The 22,632-nt window shown below is 43.2% G+C and overlaps 1 protein-coding gene across 1 annotated transcript; it reads left to right on the top strand.

The window, feature by feature from the left end:
- The first annotated feature begins 453 nt into the window (after positions 1-453).
- LOC115123776 (BCL2/adenovirus E1B 19 kDa protein-interacting protein 3-like) lies at positions 454-10,768 on the top strand. The gene is made up of 6 exons (XM_029653137.2): positions 454-734; positions 7,483-7,735; positions 8,436-8,523; positions 8,875-8,972; positions 9,309-9,458; positions 10,085-10,768. The coding sequence occupies exons 1-6, from the start codon at positions 656-658 to the stop codon at positions 10,131-10,133; spliced, it is 717 nt and encodes a 238-aa protein (XP_029508997.1). The 5' UTR covers positions 454-655; the 3' UTR covers positions 10,134-10,768.
- The last annotated feature ends 11,864 nt before the right edge of the window (positions 10,769-22,632 follow it).

The raw sequence follows: 22,632 nt of genomic DNA, 5'->3' as shown, positions 1-22,632 counted from the left end.
TAGGAGTGCTGGCTGTTTATGCCCCAGGTACATAAAGTTCTTGACATTTTTATTTGTTTATAGAAACAAGTGCCAAACTGTTAAATAAGTGTGAGGTGAACTTAAGTTGTTTTGAGGGTTTTATTGCACAATGCAACATTTTATACCCACGCATAGGGGTATCCCTTGATCTACTACACACAACTGGGTATTGAGGGATGGCATTGGCATCTTGGGGTACGTGCCGATGTGCGCGATCTCAAATGAAGATTCTTTCACGTCTTGTAAATATACAGATGATGCCTTTACAGAGTTGTGAAAGTAGTGAACTACAATTTTATAATTTATTCCTGTTATTTTCTCACGATGTGGTGTCACTGATGTATAATACGAACGGGGGTGGTCAATTTCCAGTACGTTATGTAATGTTAGTCTACCTATGCTTTTTGCCTGCCTTTGTTCATAAAGAACTTGCTCATCTGACGTCATCATAGAGCTCCAGGAAGTTTGCTGTGCTCCTGACCACTGGTTCCAGATCAGCTAACAGAACACATTTTAACTGTGTTGGCGGTAGCTATTCTGCAACAAAGTCAAGGCGGCTCAGGTCAGTTTTGGTACGCGGATAGGCGCACGTACGAATGGTTGGAAGGAGTGTGCGTGTTCGATTGACAGTCATATGCAAGCCACCCTGCACACAGTCACGATGTCTGAAGCTGCTGCTGTAGCTGAGAACAACGGAGACGCTGGACTAAATGGTATGATTCGTCGAAATGCTTCGCTATATTTTACTGTTATTGTTTATTAGAAAACGTGTCAGGTCATTTGAATCATTGTCTTTTGATACTTTACTATTTGACTTTGTATAAACAATATCTCGTGAGTTTTGGGTTGGTTTTCTATGTAGTCATGGAGAAGGGTTGTGGAAGGACCTACATTGTGCTACTCCTGTTTTCTGTATTGACAGTATCGTGGACCAATGTGATTTTAAGAGGCTGTATAAACCGTAAGATTGACCAACAGTAAAACCAATCGTTGTTGCACGCGGTGCTGAATAGGCGGGATAAAGTGGATGTCAACAAGACGAGATGGAAGAAGTCTTGAGAGCTCAAAAATGGGGTTAAATTAGATGTTCGTAAATTAACATTTTAGTGCACATAGGAAAGGGGAAAGAAGTATTACGAAAACCTAACGAAACATACTTGGAATATTAAGTGTTTTTATTAAATGTATAGTCAGCTAATTGTGTAATAGATATGTCTTCTTGCCGTGGATGTAAACATAGCAAACTGGCCTAGTTAATCTGACTGTGGGTTTAAATATAGACCAGCAAAGAGTAGCGGATAAAACTACACATGCACCTCTAAACACACCTGCTGCACTCAGTCTGGTCAATTTGTATGTAGCAGCCTGATACTTCTAGGTAGCCTGCTACTGTGAAAATACGAATACAATACGATCAGTCTAATGAACTGTTATACCAGGTATATGATAGATTGCTTGATTATAGGTGTATTCACTATCAATCCCTAACAACAATTTAAACACAATTTAGTGATATTTTGGGGGGTAGTTTGGTTATTAAAACATAATCGTGTTTTTTGATTTTGTTGATTTATTTTTATACATTCAATGTATTGTGAAATAATGGAAATGCCAAATAATGAACATTACAACTATTCCAAATCAATCAAATCAAATTTTATTTGTCACATACACATGGTTAGCAGATGTTAATGCGAGTGTAGCGAAATGCTTGTGCTTCTAGTTCCGACAATGCAGTAATAACCAACAAGTAATCTAACTAACAATTAAAAAACTACTGTCTTATACACAGTGTAAGGGGATAAAGAATATGTACATAAGGATATATGAATGAGTGATGGTACAGGGCAGCATACAGTAGATGGTATCGAGTACAGTATATACATATGAGATGAGTATGTAAACAAAGTGGCATAGTTAAAGTGGCTAGTGATACATGTATTACATAAGGATGCAGTCGATGATATAGAGTACAGTATATACGTATGCATATGAGATGAATAATGTAGGGTAAGTAACATTATATAAGGTAGCATTGTTTAAAGTGGCTAGTGATATATTTACATCATTTCCCATCAATTCCCATTATTAAAGTGGCTGGAGTTGAGTCAGTGTCAATGTCAGTGTGTTGGCAGCAGCCACTCGATGTTAGTGGTGGCTGTTTAACAGTCTGATGGCCTTGAGATGGAAGCTGTTTTTCAGTCTCTCGGTCCCAGCTTTGATGCACCTGTACTGACCTCGCCTTCTGGATGATAGCGGGGTGAACAGGCAGTGGCTCGGGTGGTTGATGTCCTTGATGATCTTTATGGCCTTCCTGTAACATCGGGTGGTGTAGGTGTCCTGGAGGGCAGGTAGTTTGCCCCCGGTGATGCGTTGTGCAGACCTCACTACCCTCTGGAGAGCCTTACGGTTGAGGGCGGAGCAGTTGCCGTACCATCGAACATAGAAAACAGTTGAGTCAGGCTACACTGCTGTGGACCCCAGAAACCAGGCATCACAGAGTCGTGGCAGAAGGAGGCCTGACGCGTGTGAACCTCGCCGCTCTCCCCTACACACGCCCCTGGCCCTACCACCAGCCTAACACGTGCTTGCCGGCAATGCAGCCAACCACAAACAGGCGTGGGGGTAGAAACTGAATGGGGGGGCGGCTGTCTGCCGATTTACCCAGCAGCACTTGACCTACTGGGCACTTGACCTACAAGGCACTTTCCAAATGCCTGCTTCTGGAAGGCTACCCAAAACGTTTGACCCAAGTTAAACAATTTAAAGTCAATGTTACCAAATACTAATTGAGTGCATGTAAACTTCTGACCCACTGGGAATGTGATGAAAGAAAAGCTGAAATACATAATTCTCTCCTATTATTCTGACATTTCACATTCTTAATTTAAAGTGGTGATCCTAATTGACCTAAAACAGGGATTTTTTACTAGGATTAAATATCAGGAATTGTGAAACTGAGTTTAAATGTATTTGGCTAAAGGTGTATGTAAACTTCAACTGTAACTATGATTCTACGAACACCTGGAAGACCGTCAGTACTTTCCTGTCACTTGTCATCTTTTTACGGGAAGATTCCCGGAGACAGTGCGTTGTCTGACGTACGGTTTTATATGAACCCTGGGCACGTCCTCCCATGCTCTCACATCACAGGCGTGACTTTGTTCATTTTACTCTACCTGCGCGGAGTCAAGTGATATAAATAATTACTTTCAACCGTACTCACGGTCTTCCAGGTATTCGTACAACCATAGTTACATTCTGTTCTTCAAAGTAGATAAGGTATACTTTCACAAACTGTCTCTGTCCCTCTCGTCATTGTGTTGTGTACGTTCCTCTCTCATGCAGTCTGGGTGTGTAACGGACAAGATCCTTTTAACGTGTAAATTTGGCTAGCCAAGCTTGCTTCTCCTTCATGTTGGTGCTAGCCTGCTTGTTAGTTGCTATGAATCAAAAGCCAATTCAGTAGGCCCTGGAAACGATAGTGAACTTCGATTGGTCAATAGCAACACAATGTTGCAGATTATTTGCGTAATGTTCAGCAACGGGGCTCCGCTGTTTAATCGCCCCCAATGTGTTAGGTGGATTTCCGGTTTGGAGCGTGAAGTCACAACATAGCAGTGCCAAAAGCCCTGGTCTGCCGTAGTAATTGACATAGGCTTTCTATCGCCAGAACGGTCAAACATTTGTGTATTTTATTGATGGCAGTTTTGGGGTCTAAAATTAGTTGATTATGATCAAGTTAGATCCATACTGAATTATTTTATTTTATCGAGATATTTAGTTAAATAGTGATCCATTCTGACTACTACATTTTGTCACACAGGAGCACGTGCTGACACAGACCAATCACAGACTGGCAGGCTAAAAGTAGTCTCCATAGACATTTTTAATTTAACCAGGCAAGTCAGTTGAGAACAATCTCTTAATTACAATGACGGCCTAACCTGGACGATGCTGGGCCAATTGTGTACCGCACTATGGGACTCCCAATCACAACCGGTTGTGATACAGCCTGGAATCGAACCAGGGTCTGTAGGTATGCCTTTAGCACTGAGATGCAGTGCCTTAGACCACTGCCCCACTCGGGAGACCCATTAAAGGGATTCTTCGGGATTTTGGCAATTAGGCCATTTATCGACTTCCCCAGAGTCAGATTAACTTGTGGATGCCATTTTTATGTCTCTGCAATTCGCTTCAAATTGCACAAACTAGCACAACTGGAAGTTTATAAGTAACGCTAGTTAGCATTGGCTCGCAAAACTACTTCTAACCTACTTCATGCTGGACACATAAAAAAAATGGCATACACGAGTTAATCTGACTGGGGAAGCAGATAAATGGCCTCATTGCCAAAACCCTGAGGTTGACTCTCAGGCAGGGTGAAAACGACTACATCGACCATGATCCTTCGCTAGTTACGCTCACTTTCACCATGATCTTTAGGGTTTTCTTTTTTTTTTGGTGCCATTCTGCCCCATTTAGCAATATGGCACGCTTCAAATTCAAATACTTCCGGCTTCATGCACCATCTAAAGTTTTTCATAGGAATACAAAGAATTGTAGAATAATAATGAAGAGATCAAAACTATGAAATAACACATGGAATCATGTAGTAACCAAAAGTTTTTTTTTTTTTATCCAAATATTTTAGATTCTTTAAAGCAGCCACCCATTGCCTTGATGGCAGCTTTGCACACTCTTGGCATTCTCTCAACCAGCTTCATGAGGTAGTCACCTGGAATGCATTTCAATTAACAGGTGTGGCTTGTTAATTTGTGGACTCCCTCTACCATCCCCTCCAACCCACCCAAAACATGCACCAACAAAAAGAAGAAAAGAGAGGAAAAACAACGATGCAAGAAACAATAGACATCAAGGACAACCAAAATCTAAACAGCAAGGCCAGCTGTATGCGTTTGAGTGCATGTGTGGCACTATTTGATTGTTTGTGTACACATGCACCTGCGCGGCCTCAGGGAAATGGACATTGGATGTAACAGCGTTCCCCCCCCTTGTCATTCAAGCTAACTTTTAAAAAATGTATTTAACATTCTTTATGGTCATTGTAGTTCAGTACCATGTTTCTGAGCTGAACTCTGTTTTAAAATGACTGTTTTCAAAATGTTTTTTGACGTCATTGGATAGTTCTATTTAACTTTTTATTTTTTTATTCTACAAATGCAGAAATGCATCGTTTTCACATGTAGACACTATTGTGCTGGCGATAAGCAAAATGAGGTTGAAAAGTTGTAGAATTGCCCTTTTGCGTTGTGATCTTCCTTTGTCATAGCCTTCTACTCAACTTTGTCATTATGATGGTGCCTATATGGATATATCCTGTTAGCAAATACTGATGGAGTATGTGCTCAGTCTGGAATGAACTGAGGGATGTAATTTAAAGATCTCAGTGTGCGTGGGTTGCAAGGGGAGCAAAAGGCATGTTTATCAGTGTCACACATATAATGCCTCTAGAGGAAGTACACAGTCAGCACTGTGTTGACCTCCCTTTATGGGGGCTGCTGGGTATGGGCAGATGTGATCGAGCATTACCAAGCCCTGAACTGAGTGAGTTGGCATGCTGTGCTATTTCTGGACACAGTGACATGTGGAAAGTGCAGAACGTTTTTCAGGACACAGCGGGGTGGAGTAGGAAAGTGAGGGTGAGGATCAGGAGCCTTTCATTCGGAAGTTTGAGCGTACATGTTGAGTCAGTTACATTCCAGCTGCAGTGTGAGCCAGGGAGGGGACAAGGTTTGTTATTGTTAGACAGAGCTTACTCACTCTGTCTAAAAATAAGTAGATACTCATTTTTGCTGTGTAATTCTCAGAATTGAGGAAAGCTTTATGTCCACTGCAATGTCATTGTCTTGGATAGGATATCTCAGTCCCATCCACACAATGGGTATATTCAGTTTACCTTACTCTTCTTTGGTGATTATGTGAGTCTTTGGAGCCATTGGTTAGGTTATACATACTGGTTCTTATTACCATAAGATACGTTTCCATACAACAGCTGATAACCGCTCCACGACAGAGCGAGCAGCAGCCAGAATGTTCGGCTCAACGCTGGCGTCATGGCAACCTTGTTTAGGCCATGGAGCACGGACAATGGACTGTCGACAGTGGCTTTGCTCAGGCCACTGTGTAATCCTCGGGATGAGCCTGGGGTGCTGAGTTGGACTTGGGGTTAGGGGCTGCTGTCATTCAATGTCTGGCCAGTGAAACTGACTGAGAGTCACATGACCAGTGTGTTTACTCTCTCTGCTATGAGGTCATGTGCTCTGCTTGTGAACCCTAGCTTCCTAAATTAGGGGAGTATGTGAGACATTTTAAGATGGGGAAACCAGAGCGAGAAAGAGACTGGATGTCTCTCCAGTGTCAGTGTGACTCCCTATAATTTGTATCCTAGCTGTGATTGGCAGTCTCCCCTGTAGCGAGTCCCTGCCTGGGCTCATGTAGTAACATGGATCAGCCAGGCTAGGCCATGGCTCATATATAACAGCAGGTGCTGTAAACTGACAGCACAGCATAAAATGATATTCTAGACAATTCTATTCTTCCAACTTTGTGGCATCAGTTTTGGGAAGGCCCTTTCCTGTTTCAGCATGACATTGCCACCGTGCACAAAGCGAGGTCCATACAGAAATGGTTTGTCGAGATCGGTGTGGAAGAACTTGACTGGCCTGCACAAAGCGCTGACCGTAACCCCATTGAGCACCTTTGGGAGGAATTGGAACACAGACTGTGAGCCAGGCCTAATCGCCCAAGATCAGTGCCTGACCGCACTAATGTGCTTGTGGATAAATGGAAGCAAGTCCCCGCAGCAATATTCCAATATCTAGTGGAAAGCCTTCCCAGAAGAGTGGAGGCTGTTATAGCAGAAAAGGGGGAACCAACTCTATATTAATGCCCATGATTTTGGAATGAGATGTTTGACATGTAAGTGTCCACATACTTTTAGTGTATATCGCCTGATGATGTCACCAGGCAGGCCAAAACTCTATCCCACCTAAACAGACACATTTCAGGCGGTCTTTTCAAACAGCTCTTACACTTAAAGGGAATTATCATTTTCATGGTGATAATTCACAATTCTTCTAACCTGGAAATATACATACAATTTTTGTAAAACAGGATAATCAAGTTTTTGACTGTGCTGGAACTTTTTAAACTTTGGTTGTGTGTCTCTGCCAGTCTCTCTGACTGTTTCTTTATCCCCCTCATCATATCGTTCTAGGTATGTTTTTTTTTTTTTTGTCATTAGGCTATTAGTTCAGCATAGAGGCACAATTTTCCATGGTCTGCAAAACATTTTGACAGAAAACAACATACAAGATGTACATGATTACGTTCCATGTTTTTGTATATGTAATAAGTTGTGAAGTTTGATAAGATTGGCTAAGTATCCCAACTGACAAATGTGACCAATGTCATGTACTGTATGCACTTGTCCTGCAGGGTCCTGGGTGGAGTTGGAGATGAACAGAGCTGCGGCCGCAGCTGCGGCGGGGTTGTCCCAGTCTACCTCCACCGTTGGCCAGGCTCTGGGTCTGCTCCCCCTGCCTCAGGTGGTGGTGGAGGAGGTGGTGGAGGGCATTGTGGGGGGCCTAGAGCATGTGCCTTCCTCATCCTCCATCCATAACGGAGACATGGAAAAGATTCTACTGGACGCTCAGCATGAGTCTAGCCGCAGCAACTCTTCCTGTGACAGGTAGGGGGTGCTACAATGAGGAAGAACACAGTTCAGCTTGGCCTTGAGAAAACTCCGTACAGATAATACAAATCTAGAAGAATTCTTAAAAATCACCTGTAACTCTTTTCAATTCACTGTTGAGGTCACATACTAGCCCAAAATCAATGTAGATTTAATCTCTGTATTGATATTGTACTGTATGCTGTTATGGCGCTGTAAATATAATCTGTTTGCAATAGTAAACAACATCTTCATCACCTGTGTGCGCACAGGGGGAGGTCATTGGACTTAAATCCACTCACACCTCTGCTTTCCCTACCCTCTGAGCCATGAGGTTGCCTGCCATAAACACAGGCTTATCTGGTCGCCCGGTCAGCTGAGTCCGTCAGCTGTCAATGAGTCACCTGAGCATGTTTACCAGGAGTGTTTCTACAACAGCCTACTAATGGTGGAGCTCACAGACAGACTCATCCATCCACTTTGAGGTGGCAGGCTGACAGGCAAAGTGAAAGCCTAATGGAGGCATGATTCATATGCACATTGAGCCATCAGAGGCGCGAGGTCTCTTGATTAATGCATTGGGAATTTGAGCAAGCCCCAAATCTTCAACCTGGTTACTGCATACAAGTGTACATTACTATGCACCAAGGGAGAGAATACTTGGAGTGCAGTGATTGGCTGTGACTGTTTTTATTTTGTTGTTTGATCCTCCCCACAGTCCTCCCCGGCCTCCTAGTCCCCAGGAGGATGATCATGATGGACAGATCATCTTTGATGTGGACGTGAGCAGCAGAATAGATGGCCAAGTAAGAGTTATTACTTGGTGTGCCTGAGCTACCTACGTCACATATATGTTTCCATGGTAATATAACCTGCTGCTTCCCTCCGTCTCTTGTGAATGACAATCAAAACCTTTGTTACAATGGCGACGGCAACAGGAAACACTAACCCGGTGGGTTTGAATCCATGTACACGGCAGTAGCCTCCGCTTTAGGTTCCATTACAGTTACACACACATACTCTGTCAGTGTCTGTAACCATGGCAGCTTTACACTGGGTTTATTGTATTGTATGGGCGGTCAGCCATATTGTCTCTGTCTCCCCCTGTTGTCTGTACTGAGCTCAGTGTCCTAATGCGCAGCATGTGTCCCTTGCAGTCAGAGGAAGATACCCTGGAGAGGGACATGGATATCCTGATGAAGGACTCAGACTGGGTAGCAGACTGGTCAAGTCGGCCCGAGAACATTCCTCCTAAGTGAGTGATATAGTCTTATTGTATCTGGTCTCCCAGGTAAATCCTAGTGTGTTTGTGCATACAGTAATACTACTTATGGCTGAATATTTCCACATGATAAGGAGATGATGGATAATACTGTAATGAATCCACAGGGGGCTGCTGACGGGAGGACTACTCATAATAATGTCTGGAACGGTGCACATGGAATGGCATCAAACACTTTGAAAACCCTCTGTTTGATGTATTTGATACCATCTTCCCCAATTAGGGTGCCACCAACCTCCTGTGGGACAATGTTGATGAGGAAGATGGTGACGTTACTGTATGATAACCATAATTTGTCCTTGCCTGTAGGGAGTTCCATTTCCGCCACCCCCGGCATTCAGATACACTCAGCATGAGAAAGACCGGGGCGATGAAGAAAGGAGGTGTCTTCTCTGCAGAGTTCCTCAAAGTGTTCATCCCCTCACTGCTACTATCACACATCCTGGTCCTGGGACTGGGGTAAGAGCAAACCTAGGACTCTTTTGCGATCAACCTCCGTTAGGTAATCATTTGTGTTATAAGTAGGCTAATAGCACTTTTTTTATGGAAGTGAAAAAGCCAAGTGATGACATTACGGAAGGCTTGTTTCAACCCATCAATGCGTCTGCATTGAGAATAACATTTCCATTATTATAGCCTTTAGCTGGCTAAGTAAACACTTCCTTCACAGATTAATGTAGACAATTCCCACATGGAATCTCCTGAACAGCTTTCAATTTCCTTCTGTTTACAGTTGTTTGCATACAATTAGAAGAACCCCAATCAGATCCAATATATCATGTTGTTTTGTTTACTGGGAATCAGATATCCCTGGAACAAAATTGCATGTACAGAAAATGATTACAGCAGAGGGCGTGTGGTGGCAACACAGTGGGCAGCTGCAATGCTCGAGCCCTGTGTATATGTCTGGGTCTGGATAGTAGAACAGCTGCTGCTGGGATGGATTGACACCTGCTGCTCCACACCCTTAACACACACTTTGACAGCACACATGACATGGCAGGGACAATCCACAACTCCATCTATCACTTATCAGCCGACTAGTTAATGACTCGGGGTGTAACTGCTCTCTCTCTCCCCCTCAGGGTGTACATTGGGAAGAGGTTGAGCACGCCCCCTACGAGTTCTTTCTGAGCAAGAAGCTGAACGAGTGCCTGCGGGAGAAATTCCGCTGTTGTATGAAGAATTCCCCTCTCCTCAAACTATTCCTCTCCTTTGCCCCCTCTTTCTCTCTCTGCTTTCTCCCACCTAAATCATTTCCTCCTCCTGTAAACTGTGCAGACCTGAACCGTGCTGTGTTCTTAGGACAGATGTGTTGCCTCCAGCCCCCTCCCCCCTTCCTTCCTCATTTGTATTGGTGAGGTCATGAAAAGTGAGGTCATGTTCCCTTTTCCTCTTGTTTTGGGTGTAATTGTTTATAAAGTGTGTTTTTTGGGGGAGGGGGAAAAGCATAAAACCAAACTCCTCTACACACTAGCTCCAGCACTCTCATGCCTGGTACAAGAAAGAGCTGTCTGCCCCACAGATTTACAAAATAGAAGGCCCAAGATTGTGCCATCTACAACGGTGGTTGGGTGACTCTCTCAAGCCCGTCACTTGACCCTGAAAGGGTCTAACTAATTTCATAAAGAAAGAAGCTAACCTGAAAATGTGAGCATGCCTTTGAAAGTAATCATTTTGTCTATAACTATAAATACAATTTACTGTAGATGTTATGGTCTTTTTTAAAGTATTTTTACCACCATAAATAAAGCCTGAGTTTTGATTAAGGGTGTTATCAAATTTATTTTGCCATTGTGGCCATGTCAAATCCACAACCACCAGATGCTGTGCATTGGAGAGAATCCGCTTGGCCTGCCAGATGAGATGTGTCCAGTACATGTCATTGTTTTGTTTCTGTCTTGATTTCTTTACAATATACCATGGGCCTAGTTATTTAGGCTTGGTTCAATGGGTAAACCTCTGATATGCCTGTGCAACTGACAGGTCATCTTACACACTTGTGCAGCATACACGCAGACCATTTAAGAACGAGTTTATGTAGGTTGTTAGTCCAGCTGGGGATTAACCCTGATGTTTCACCACACTGATAGCTGGAGATGGAATGGAGTCCAAAGGCAGATTAGTTTTAGAGGTACAACTACATGGACAAATTCAAGCATGCTCTGAATGTTACTGCGACCTGCAGTACGTCACCGCGCTCAAAGAGGGACCGCAGTGTTTCAAAGTTGAGATTTAAGATGGGGCTGTTTGTACTAACACTCCACCGTTGGATATTGCTGACATCAACCTCTATTTCCCTCTACACATCTGCCAAAAGGAACTGAGGTCCACCTTGAACCTCAACTCTTCTCAGTAGCCACGTGCCTCACCTCTGTTCCCAAGACTCCATTGTGGTTCTGTTGGTCAGTGTCTGTTTGTGATCTGACACACGGGCTTCTATATGGTTTGTTCCAGTGAGTTTTATTGTCTGTATTGTGACATTGGAGTCTGAATGCACAGAGCAGGAGGTATAGCTATGATAAGACTGAACTCATCAGGGATTTAATGAAGATTGTTAGAGATATACACTTTGCAGGGCCCATTTTGAAAAGGAAAGTTTAAAAATGATTCCCCTCAGACTGCTATGGTAACAATAGTTTTTGTAATCATACACATCCTTTTGATTTAATTTTGTTTTTTCCCCTCATTGTAAAATGGAAAAAAGGTTTTGTCATTAAAATTTCCTCAATCAAGCTGAATTGTTAAGAATTCTTTTGTATTAGTTTCACTAAACTATGCAAAGGGAAGGGATCACCTCTTTTCCACCAAGGCGCATGAATTGAGGAAAAAAGTGGATAGGAGATTCAGCAACTCTTGCAGGACAATGGAATTGATCAAATGAAATAAAAATCGTATTAAGTAGAAACAACATGAAAGGCTTTTGGTCTTCAGGTTTTTTTTTACCTGAAGAAGGCCAAAAGATTTATTGTGTTGATTCTACTTTTGACTGATTACCTAGAAACACACACAGACTAAAATGCATAATCTCCCACTGCATAAGAGCCAGCAGGGAGAAGGGAGGGTGGTATGACTACTAGCCAGTCCTCATACCTCAGTCTATAACATGCAGTCAGTTCTCATATTCCAGAGCCTTAAAACACAATATTTAACTGAGTGTGTGCCTCCACAGTCATTTGTCATGCAATGGAGCTTGTCCGGTCACTGAATGTCCCCAGGGAGGCCACAGGCTTGGTTCTGCAGACTGGCACTTCAAATCAAACTTTATTTGTCACATGCGCCGAATACAACAAGTGTAGACTTTACTGTGAATTCTTACTTACAAGCCCTTATCCAACAGTGCAGTTCAAGAAGAAGAAAATACTTACCAAGTAGACTATAATAAAAAGCAACGCAATAACAATAATGAAGCTATATTCAGGGGCACCGGTACCAAGTCAGTGTGTGGATACTTTTTTATTTTACCTTTATTTTACTAGGCAAGTCAGTTAAGAACAAATTCTTATTTTCAATGACGGCCTAGGAACAGTGGGTTAACTGCCTGTTCAGGGGCAGAACGACAGATTTGTACCTTGTCAGCTCGGGGATTCGAGCTTGCAACCTTTCGGTTACTAGTCCAACGCTCTAACCACTAGGCTACCCTGCCGCCACAGGCTACTAGAGGTAGTCTGTACATGTAGTTGGGGGCGAAGGGACTATGCATAGGTAACAAACAGCGAGTAGCAATCGTTAACAAAAGGGAGGGGGATGTCAATGTGAATTGTCCGGTGGCGATTTTATGAATTGTTCAGCAGTCTTATGGCTTGGGGGTAGAAGCTGATGAGGAACCTTTTGGTCCTAGACTTAGCGCTCCGGTACCTCTTGCCGTGCTGTAGCAGAGAAAATATAACTTGGGTGACTGGAGTCTCTGACAATTTTATGGGCTTTCCTCTTACAGTGATGGACTGGGCCGTTCGCACTACCCTCTGTAGCGTCTTACGGTCAGATGCCAAGCAGTTGCCATACCAGGCAGTGATGCAACCAGGATGCTCTCGAAGGTGCAGCTATAGAACCTTTTGAGGATCTGGGGACCCATGCCAAATCTTTTCAGTGTCCTGAGGGGGAAAATGTTTTGTTGTGCCCTCTTCACGACTGTCTTGGTATGTTTGGATCACGATAGTTTGTTGGTGATGTGGACACCAAGGAACTTGAAACTCTCGACCCGCTCCACTACAGCCCCATCGATGTTAATGGGGGCTTGTTCGGCCCAGCTTTTCCTGTAGTCCATGATCAGCTCCTTAGTCTTGCTCATATTGAGGGAGAGGTTGTTGTCCTGGCACCACACTGTCAGTTTCTGACCTTCTCCCTATAGGCTGTCTCATCGTTGTCAGTGATCAGGCCTACCACTGTTGTGTCGTCAGCAAACTTAATGATGGTGTTGGAGTCGTGATTGGCCACGCAGTCGTGGGTGAACAGGCAACAGGAGGGGACTAAGTACACACCCCTGAGGGGCCCCAGTGTTAAGGATCAGCATGGCAGATGTGTTTTTGCCTACTCTTGCCACCTGGGGGTGGCCCATCAGGAAGTCCAGGATCCAGTTGCAGAGGGAGGTGTTTAGTCCCTGAGTCCTTAGCCTAGTGATGAGCTTCGTGCGCACTATGGTGTTGAATGCTGAGCTGTAGTCCATGAACAGCATTCTCACATAGGTGTTCCTTTTGTTCACGTGAGAAAGGGCAGTGTGGAGTGCAATTGAGATTGCGTCATCTGTGGATCTGTTGGGGCGGTATGCGAATTGGAGTGAATCTATGGTGTCCGGGAGGATACTGTTGTTGTGAGCCATGACAAGCCTTTCAAAGCACTTCATGGCTACCGAAGTGAGTGCCACGGGGCGGTAATCATTTAGGCAGGTTACCTTTGCTTCCTTGGGCACAGGGACTATGGTGGTCTGCTTGGAACATGTAGATATTACAGACTCGGGTCAGGGAGAGGTTGAAAATGTCACTGAAGACACTTGACAGTTGGTCCACGCATGCTTTAAGTACACGTCCTGGTAATCCGTCTGGCCCAGCGGCTTTGTGAATGTTGACCTGTTTAAGGTTTTGTTCATCGGCTACCGAGAGGGTTATCATACAGTCATCCAGAACAGCTGGTACTTATGCCTCATCCCGAGGGGGTGTACTACAAAGCTGGATCAATGAGTTAGCTAGCTAACATGGTTAAATATTGTTAAATAACTTTACATTTTTTAGAAAGAGAAGCTTTCATGGTGTAATTGACTCAACAACCAATAACACGTGTTTAGCTTTCTTAATTTCTTAATGAACCAAAAAATCAATAGTTATTTCTGGTTGTTTATTAAAGTTAGCTGCCTAACTCACTGGAACTACTTTGTTTAGCAGTAACTCAGTTTACCCCTCTGGACAATATCCCACCCATGTTGTTTATCATATTGCTGTGTTGATGCTTGTAACATGATTGTGGATCTCTTTATAAGCTCCATGACTGTAAGATGACTACCCTGAGACTTTCAAAACTCAGATACTTTCATGCCCCCCCCCTTCTCTCTCGCTCTCTCTCACACACACACTCACACTCACGTTCACACTCACACACACACATCCTGTCTGTCACTAAAATGATTGGACTTAAATTATCCAGCCTGGTCTCATAGACTAGATGTAACATATTTAATGTAACTCCGGGAAACTCAAATTAGTATGAAATGTAACGCTTGGTATGGTTACATTAGACAAAAGGAGGGTGGTTGGTCGGGGTGGATGAGTATAACGCGAACATCTAGCAGCAACTTAAGGTTGCGTGTTCGAATTTCATCACAGACAATTTTAGCTGAATTGCAACTACTTGCTACTTAGCATGTTAGCTAACCCTTCCTTTAACCTAACTCCAAAACCTAACCCCTAGCCTAGTTAATGTTAGCCACCTAGCATACGTGAACCACAAGAAATTGAAATTCTTAACATATAAGTTTCGCAAACACTTTGTACGAGTTACAATTCGTAGCATACCGCCCTGCATACCACTGCTGGCTTGCTTCTGAAGCTTAGCAAGGTTTGTCCTGGTCAGTCCCTGGATGGGAGACCAGATGCTGCTGGAAGTGGTGTTGGAGGGCCAGTAGGAGGCACTCTTTCCTCTGGTCTAAAAAAATATCCCAATGCCCCAGGCCAGTGATTGGGGACACTGCCCTGTGTAGGGTGCTGTCTTTCACATGGGACGTTAAATGGGTGTCCTGACTCTCTGCGGTCATTAAAGATCACATGGCACTTATCGTAAGAGTAGGAATGTTAACCCCTGTGTCCTGGCTAAATTCCCAATCTGGCCATCAAACCATCACGGTCACCTAATAATCCCCAGTTTACAATTGGCTCATTCATCCCCCTCCTCTCCCCTGTAACTATTCCAGAGGTCAATTTACCTGGTAAAATAACAGATAAATAATATTGTACAAATTTCAATTCGTAACATATCATACAAATGGATGAAGGACAAATTAATACATACCATATGAAAAGTAAGATATCACACTAATTGGAGTGTCCCAGATTTACATTTACTATGTTACGTCTACCCAGGTTGAATTATCAATCAGTGAAACCCTTTTAGTGGCCTCTGCCTTCCTGTAGGCACAGCACAGATATAGAGATCTCAGCAACAACTGGTGAACAACACTCTCCAAGAGCTGCTGTCAGTCAATACCCCATGCTCCTAGCGCAGTCATTCTGACCCTTAACCCCACGGCCATGATACTTCCCGGCATGTAATTGGAATAGAACCCCTGCCTGGGACACCAATGGAAAAGCATTGCTTTTGTGCGATTTGAAGCAGTTCACAGATGCCACACAGGAATGAGTTGTCTCGGTCTGCATGTGGTTTAGCAGTAACTCAGGAATTAAACAGCTCCAGTGACAGACGTTTGATTTGTAGCACGGACTAATCTGAGGTTTACATCGTTTCTTGTTCAGTCCCTATAAAGAATGGCTTACTGTCCTCTAGTGGTGAAGATATATATGAGGCATGCCTGTAAGCTTTGTGTATTTGGGAAGGCTGGGGACGTGTAGCGTGTCTATGTATGCTTGTTACCTATATGAAATCAATGTTCAATAGAAATGACTTCTATGTATCCAGATGGTTAAATTATGCAATCCTTGTACACTCTGACAATACAAATGACACAGGCACTGAGAGTCAGACTGTAAGGTGCAGTGTAACTTGATCTTAACACAATTGCACTAAACCCGTTGATCCTCTGTCTGGCATGTGGCAAAGTGGCTGAATTGGATAAACAGTCAGGAAGGCGAAATGAGTCAGAATGCTGTTGAGCAGTATCCAAGAAAAGTACACCCTCACTCCCATTCTTCTCTAACCAGTGGTACATGGGGCAGAACAGTAATTGATGGTAATCCATGAAGGGGGGATTTTATATGGCATTCTACAAATAGAAGTTATCCTAGAATTCAGTTCCGCATGCTTTGTAATGATGCATGCATACACATCATTCGTCATTCAAAATAAGCATGTACATCCTCCTCCATTTTTTTATTTAGATAATATCAGTAAAAACATGCATGAATGTATTTTGAGTGTGTTGTATGAAGTCTGGCCTGTTGAGATGGGGAGGGTTATGTTTTCACTGGAGAAGGACACACAGAGCCGGCCACCAACCTGTAACCCATGGTAACGCCACAAGCTGCAATGGGAGGAGCTGAGGAACTTGCCGCCTCTCGATTGGCTGGAAGCAGGTGTTCTGAGGTTCTGTATGGGGAAGGAGGAGAAGATGGGATGGGTTAGGAGGCGGGATGGAAAAAGAGTGTGTGTGTGTGTGTGTGTGTGTGTGTGTGTGTGTGTGTTACCAAAAGAAAGCAGTGATCATTGCTGTGCACTACCTATTAATCCAGACACAGAAAATACATGATCTAACCACTGGGGGATTGGATGCAAATGCATCAACTTCAGAGTTGTGTTTTCTGTGACAGTGTAAGTAGCAACAGTGCATAAAATGGATTTACAACTCTTTGAACCCCATCTGTTTCGTAATGCCAGGACCAGAAGGCAGACATGGGTCCCAGTGGCCATCTGTTTTTGGGCAACTTCGTTATAGACCTAAAAGTTCAAAATGTTATTACTCTTCAGAATCTAGTTGAGCAGTGTTTTTTTGACATGTGTGAGCAAGGGAGAAAGAATTCAGAACATGAGCAACTCCTGCCAGAGCTCTCAGCTCACCTGCCACTTGTGCGGCAGACTTGCCCAGTCACACAGAATGGGGTGGTGGAAAGCTCCCTGAAAGGAGCTGGAAGGAAAGCTCCCTTCATTGTTGAGCTGGTTGTGAGGTAGAAATCTGTGAGAAATGCTCTGACTGCCTTTTGTCCCCATTCTGCAGACTTGTTCAGAATTAAAGTTTTCAGTTAGCCACAATTTAACCCAATACAATAGTTACATTTATTAAAGTTGTTTTCTCACCACTAACATCTCAGGTACAAATCATAGTAGGACCAGTGTATGAGGCTTTTGATTGACACCATAGTGGCCATACCCCTCTAAGTAGTAGGCTACACTTCATCGATAGGGGCAACAGATGAGATTTGATTGACAAAGCATTGTCGTATGCCAGTGAGTTCACTGTTCATTTTTGTGCATCACTTCAAGACATATGGTTTTACTCTGATGTCCTCCAGCCATATCCGAGCGCCAGTCACTGTGGAGGAGTTTGCTTGCAGCTTAAAGGTATACCTTCTCAGCATCTCTCCCATTGGGTTAGTGAGAAATTAGGATATACTAGGTTGAGAATGTTATTGGATCATTTGTTCATGTTTTGCATTTAGGCTACATGGGTTATATTTTCTATCTACACGAGTGCAGGTAAGCAATTATCTGAGTGTAACAAGTTACACCTAGTCTCAAAATCGTATGGTGCCATGAAAAGGATAGAAGCTGGTGAACATTTTGTGCAGTCTGAATGTACTGCATCTCTGAGTCATTGCTTGAGATGAGCTAAGTAAATAATTGTACTTGAAGATTTTTCGTTTTTTTACAGATTAAATCATTTCTAATTTATGATGCATGTTTGTCTCCCTTTCAACACTGCATACAGATACAGCATTTTCATTCAGCACTGATATCCTTCAAGGTGAGACCACCGCTATCAACCGGCAAGGCGGAGGCTGTCCACGCTTAGAGATCGCAATTTGCAAGCCACGCTACAAGGGTTCAGAACTCAGCAACCGCACCGTGGAATCATGTCGACAACCGTCCCCGTCTTCTTCACGAACATGGGCTCAGGTAGCCCCAAGCCATGGCAGAAATTCTGTGGCATGTTCTGTCCAGTTGAAGGCTCTGGCAACAGCAAGACGTTGGAATTCCAGTCACTGCTGGGGGCAGTAGCAGGAGTGACGGACATCTCCCTGCCAAGGGTCAAGATACGGGAGAGCAGAGGAAAATCAGCCCTGCAAAACCTAAATGACAGGGTAAGAGAGCTGCAGATGTTTCTGCTTTGTCACTCTGGATGAAATTGTACATTTTTGTAATTTAGTAGATGCTCTTATACAGAGCAATTTACAGTAGTGAGTGCACACATTTTCCTACTTTTTTGGGGGGGAGTGAAAATAAATTAACTGTATTTTTCTTTATTTCATCTATCTCTCTGTAGCATATGTCTGTTTGCCTCGCACAAATAAATCAACACAATCATGCAGAAATGAGTTCATTGGGATCTCTAGAAACTTGCCAATCAGTAATATAGTCAAGTCTCTTTCCAAACCATCCAGTTGCATAAAGTTAGTTGATTTTTTAACCATTGCCTACCAAGCCTAGAGGATCAGGTTCTATATGCCAATGCATGTTATCTATGTATGGATCATTGACTTTAGGGAAAGCAAACCCAGAGCAGGGCTAGAACCTAGCCGATATCCTTCACATCACTCTTCAATGGACTGGACATTGTCAGGTCGAGTTTGCCTACATTTCCCATGAGGCTCTGTGATGCAATGGGACGTTACTTCCTGTGCTGTGCTTGGTGGAGTATCCATCAGAGGGAGAAGTTCCTGTAGTGAGCTGGCCAATAGGACAATGTCAATGTTAGAGTGCATGGCTTTATGTAGTCTTTAGCAGGTTTTCCTGTGGTCAAACTGCATCAGCCCAGTTTTTTATCAATCAAATCCCCACCTCTGGTCATTATGCATGCACAGTTAGAGTGGCAGGAACCTCACAGGATGTGTGTGTGTTTCCCTCCCACATATGCCAGACCTATACACCTAGTGCAGAGGGACACTATAGGGAACATCCATCTCAGTCAGTATCTTGGCCAATGCTCATATGACTTGCTCTATGCATAATGAAAACTGTGTACTGTCAGAAAAATACGCATTGTGTAATTTAGACTTTTATGGTTTATGCTCCTGTGTTTCTTCCTCACTAAAACAGAGTAGATCATGCTACTTCTCATTCTCTCTTCAGTGTCTTGGCCTCTTTTGACTCCCTGCTTAAATGCATGTTAAATATGTGTGTTTTTAAAAAATATAAAAATAGGCCTGTTATCTAAGATGCTCTTTACTGCTTCATGTATATTGTAGTACCTCTGTGCTCTATCGCTTATTATCTTCATTGGACTCAATCATTATTATTTTAAGGGTAAAAAATACAGAACAGAGTAGCAGTAGGATATGATGAGTGTGAAAGTGTGTGCGTGTGTGTGTTATCTGTGTGGGTTTTGTGTGAGAGTGTCAGTGTCAGTGTCAGTGTAGTGTGAGTGTGTATATACAGTGCCTTTTGAAAGTATTCACACCCCTTGACTTTTTCCACATTTTGTTGTTACAGCCTGAATTTAAAACTGTTTAAATGTAGATGTATTTTGTCACTGGCCTACACACAATACCCCATAATGGCAAAGTGGAATTATGTTTTTAGACATTTTTACAAATTAATTCAAATCTTAAATATCTTAAGTGAATAATTATTTGACACCCTTTGTTATAGCAACCCCAAATAAGTTCAGGAGTAAAACTCTGCTTAGAAAGTCACATAATAAGTTGCATGGACTCACTCTGTGTGCAATAATAGTGTTTAACATGATTTTTGAATGACTACCTCATCTCTGTACCCCACACATCCAATTATCTGTAAGGTCCCTCAGTCGAGCAGTGAATTTCAAACACAGATTGAACCGCAAAGACCAGGGAGGGTTTCCAATGCCTCGCAAAGAATGGCACCGATTGGTAGATAAAAATGCAAAAAAAGCAGACTTTGAATATCCAATTAAGCATGGTGAAGTTCTTCATTACCCTTTGGATGGTGTATCAATACACTCAGTCGCTACAAAGATACAGGCGTCCTTCCTAACTCAGTTGCCAGAGAGGAAGGAAGCTGCTCAGTGATTTCGCCATGGGGACTTTGAAACCGTGACAGTGTTTAATAGCTGTGATAGGAGAAAGCTGAGGATGGATCAACAACGTTGTAGTTGCTCCCCAATACTAACCTAATTGACAGAGTGAAGAGAATGAGGCCAATACAGAATAAAAATATTCCAAAACATGCATCCTGTTTGCAACAACGTACTAAAGTAATACTGCAAAGCAATGAACTTTTTGTCCTAAATACAAAGTGTTATTTTTGGGACAAATCCAATACCACTCTTCATTTTTTCAAGCATAGTGGTGGCTGAATCATGTTATGGGTATGCTTGTAATCGTTTAGGACTGGGGAGTTTTTCAGTATAAAAAAACTGATTGGAGCTAAGCACAGGCAAAATCTTAGAGGAAAACCTGGTTCAGTCTGCTTTTCACCAGACACTGGGAGATTAATTCACCTTTCAGCAGGACAATAACTTAAAACACAGGCCAAATCCACACTGATATTGCTTATCAAGAAGACAGTGAATGTTCCTGAGTGGCCGAGTTACAGTCTTGAGTTAAATCTGCTTGAAAATCTATGGCAAGACTTGAAAATGACTTTCTAGCAATGATCAACAACCAATTTGACGGAGCTTGAAGAATCTAGAAACAAATAATGGGCAAATATTAAACAATCCAGTTGTGCAAAGCTTTTAAACATTTACCCAGAAAGACACAGACACAGAATTGACTCAGGGGTGGGAATAATTATGTAACTGAGATATTTCTGTATTTCATTTTCAATCAATATGCAAACATTTCTAAAAACATGTTTTCACTTTGTTATTGTGTAAATAAGTCAGATTTTTAAAAATAATTAAAACTGTGACACAACAAAATGTAGAATAAGTCAAGGGGTATGAATACTTTCTGAAGGTACTGTATAGTCTTGTGAGTGTGCATAAAGTCAATGCAAGATCGGGTCAATGCAGATAGTCTGTGTAACCATTTTATTAAATATATAGCAGTATTATGGCTATTTAGCAGTATTATTGCTATTTAGCAGTATTATGACTATTTGCAGTCTAATGGCTTGGGGGTAGAATCTGTCTCGGAGCCTGTTGGTCCAAGAGCCGATGCTCCAGTACCGTTTGCCGGATGGTAGCAGAGTGAACCGTCTATGGCTTGGGTGGCTGAAGTCTTTGGTAATTATTTGGGCCTTCCACTGACACTGCCTAATATAGAGGTCCTGGATGGCAGGGAGCTCGGCCACAGTGATGTCTCTTTTCTGCCTCCTGAGATGGAAGAGGTGCTGTTGTGCCCTCTTTATGACTGTGCAGGTGTGTGTGGACCATGTTAAGTCCTTAGGGATGTGGACGACAAGGAACATGAAACTCTCGACCCATTCGACTACAGCCCCATCGATTTGAATGGGGTCGTGCTCTCACCTCTTTCTCCTGTAGTCCATGATCAGCTCCTTGTTCTTACTGATGTTGAGGAAGAGGTTGCTGTCCTGGCACCACACTACCAAGTTTCTGACCTCCTCCCTGTAGGCTGTCTCATCGCCATCAGTGATCAGGCCTACCACCGTCGTGTTGTCTGCAAACTTGATGATGGTGTTGGAGTCGTGGGTGAACAGTGAGCACAGGAGGGGACTAAGCACACACCTCGGAGGGGCACCTGTGTTGAGGGTCAGCATGGCGGAGGTGTTGTTGCCTACCCTCTCCACTTGGGGCCGGCATGTCAGGAAGTCCAGGATCCTGTTGCAGAGGGAGGTGTTCAGACTCAGGGCTCCAAGCTTTGTGATGAGTTTGGAGGGGACCACGGTGTTGAATGCTGAGTTGTAGTCTATGAGCAGCATACTCACATAGTTATTACCCATCTTTTCCAGGTGGGAGAGGGCAGTGTGAAGCGCAATTGAGATTGCATCACCTGTGGATCTGTTGGGGCGGTTTGCAAATTAGAGTGGATCCAGAGTGTCTGGGATGATCGTGTTCATATGTGTCATGAGCAGCCTTTAAAAGCACTTTATAATTACAGATGTGAGTGCTACAGGGTGATAGTCATTTAGACAAGTTACATTTGAGTTCTTGAGAACCCGGACAATGGTGATCAGCTTGAAACATGTTGAGATTGGTACAAATAGATATTGAAAATGTCTGTGTAGACACTTGCCAGCTGGTCTGCGCATGCTCTGAGAACATGCCTTGGTATTCTGTCTGGCCCTGCAGCCTTGCATTGACGGAGAGCAAGAGTCATCAGGAACAACAGGTGCTTTCATGTAGGACGGTTTTGTTTTCCTCAAAGCAAGCATT

Source organism: Oncorhynchus nerka, linkage group LG4, assembly GCF_034236695.1.
Source record: "Oncorhynchus nerka isolate Pitt River linkage group LG4, Oner_Uvic_2.0, whole genome shotgun sequence".
In the NCBI taxonomy this organism is placed as follows: domain Eukaryota; kingdom Metazoa; phylum Chordata; class Actinopteri; order Salmoniformes; family Salmonidae; genus Oncorhynchus; species Oncorhynchus nerka.
This window is presented reverse-complemented; position numbering and strand designations above follow the sequence as displayed.

What these genes read in the sequence shown, in the direction of transcription:
- LOC115123776 (XM_029653137.2), top strand. Translation starts at nt 656, where the DNA reads ATGCAAGCCACCCTGCACACAGTCACGATGTCTGAAGCTGCTGCTGTA. An exon ending in GCAGCAGAATAGATGGCCAA is followed by an intron (nt 8,524 to 8,874) that starts GTAAGAGTTATT and finishes TGTCCCTTGCAG; the next exon opens with TCAGAGGAAGATACCCTGGA. An exon ending in ATCCTGGTCCTGGGACTGGG is followed by an intron (nt 9,459 to 10,084) that starts GTAAGAGCAAAC and finishes TCTCCCCCTCAG; the next exon opens with GGTGTACATTGGGAAGAGGT.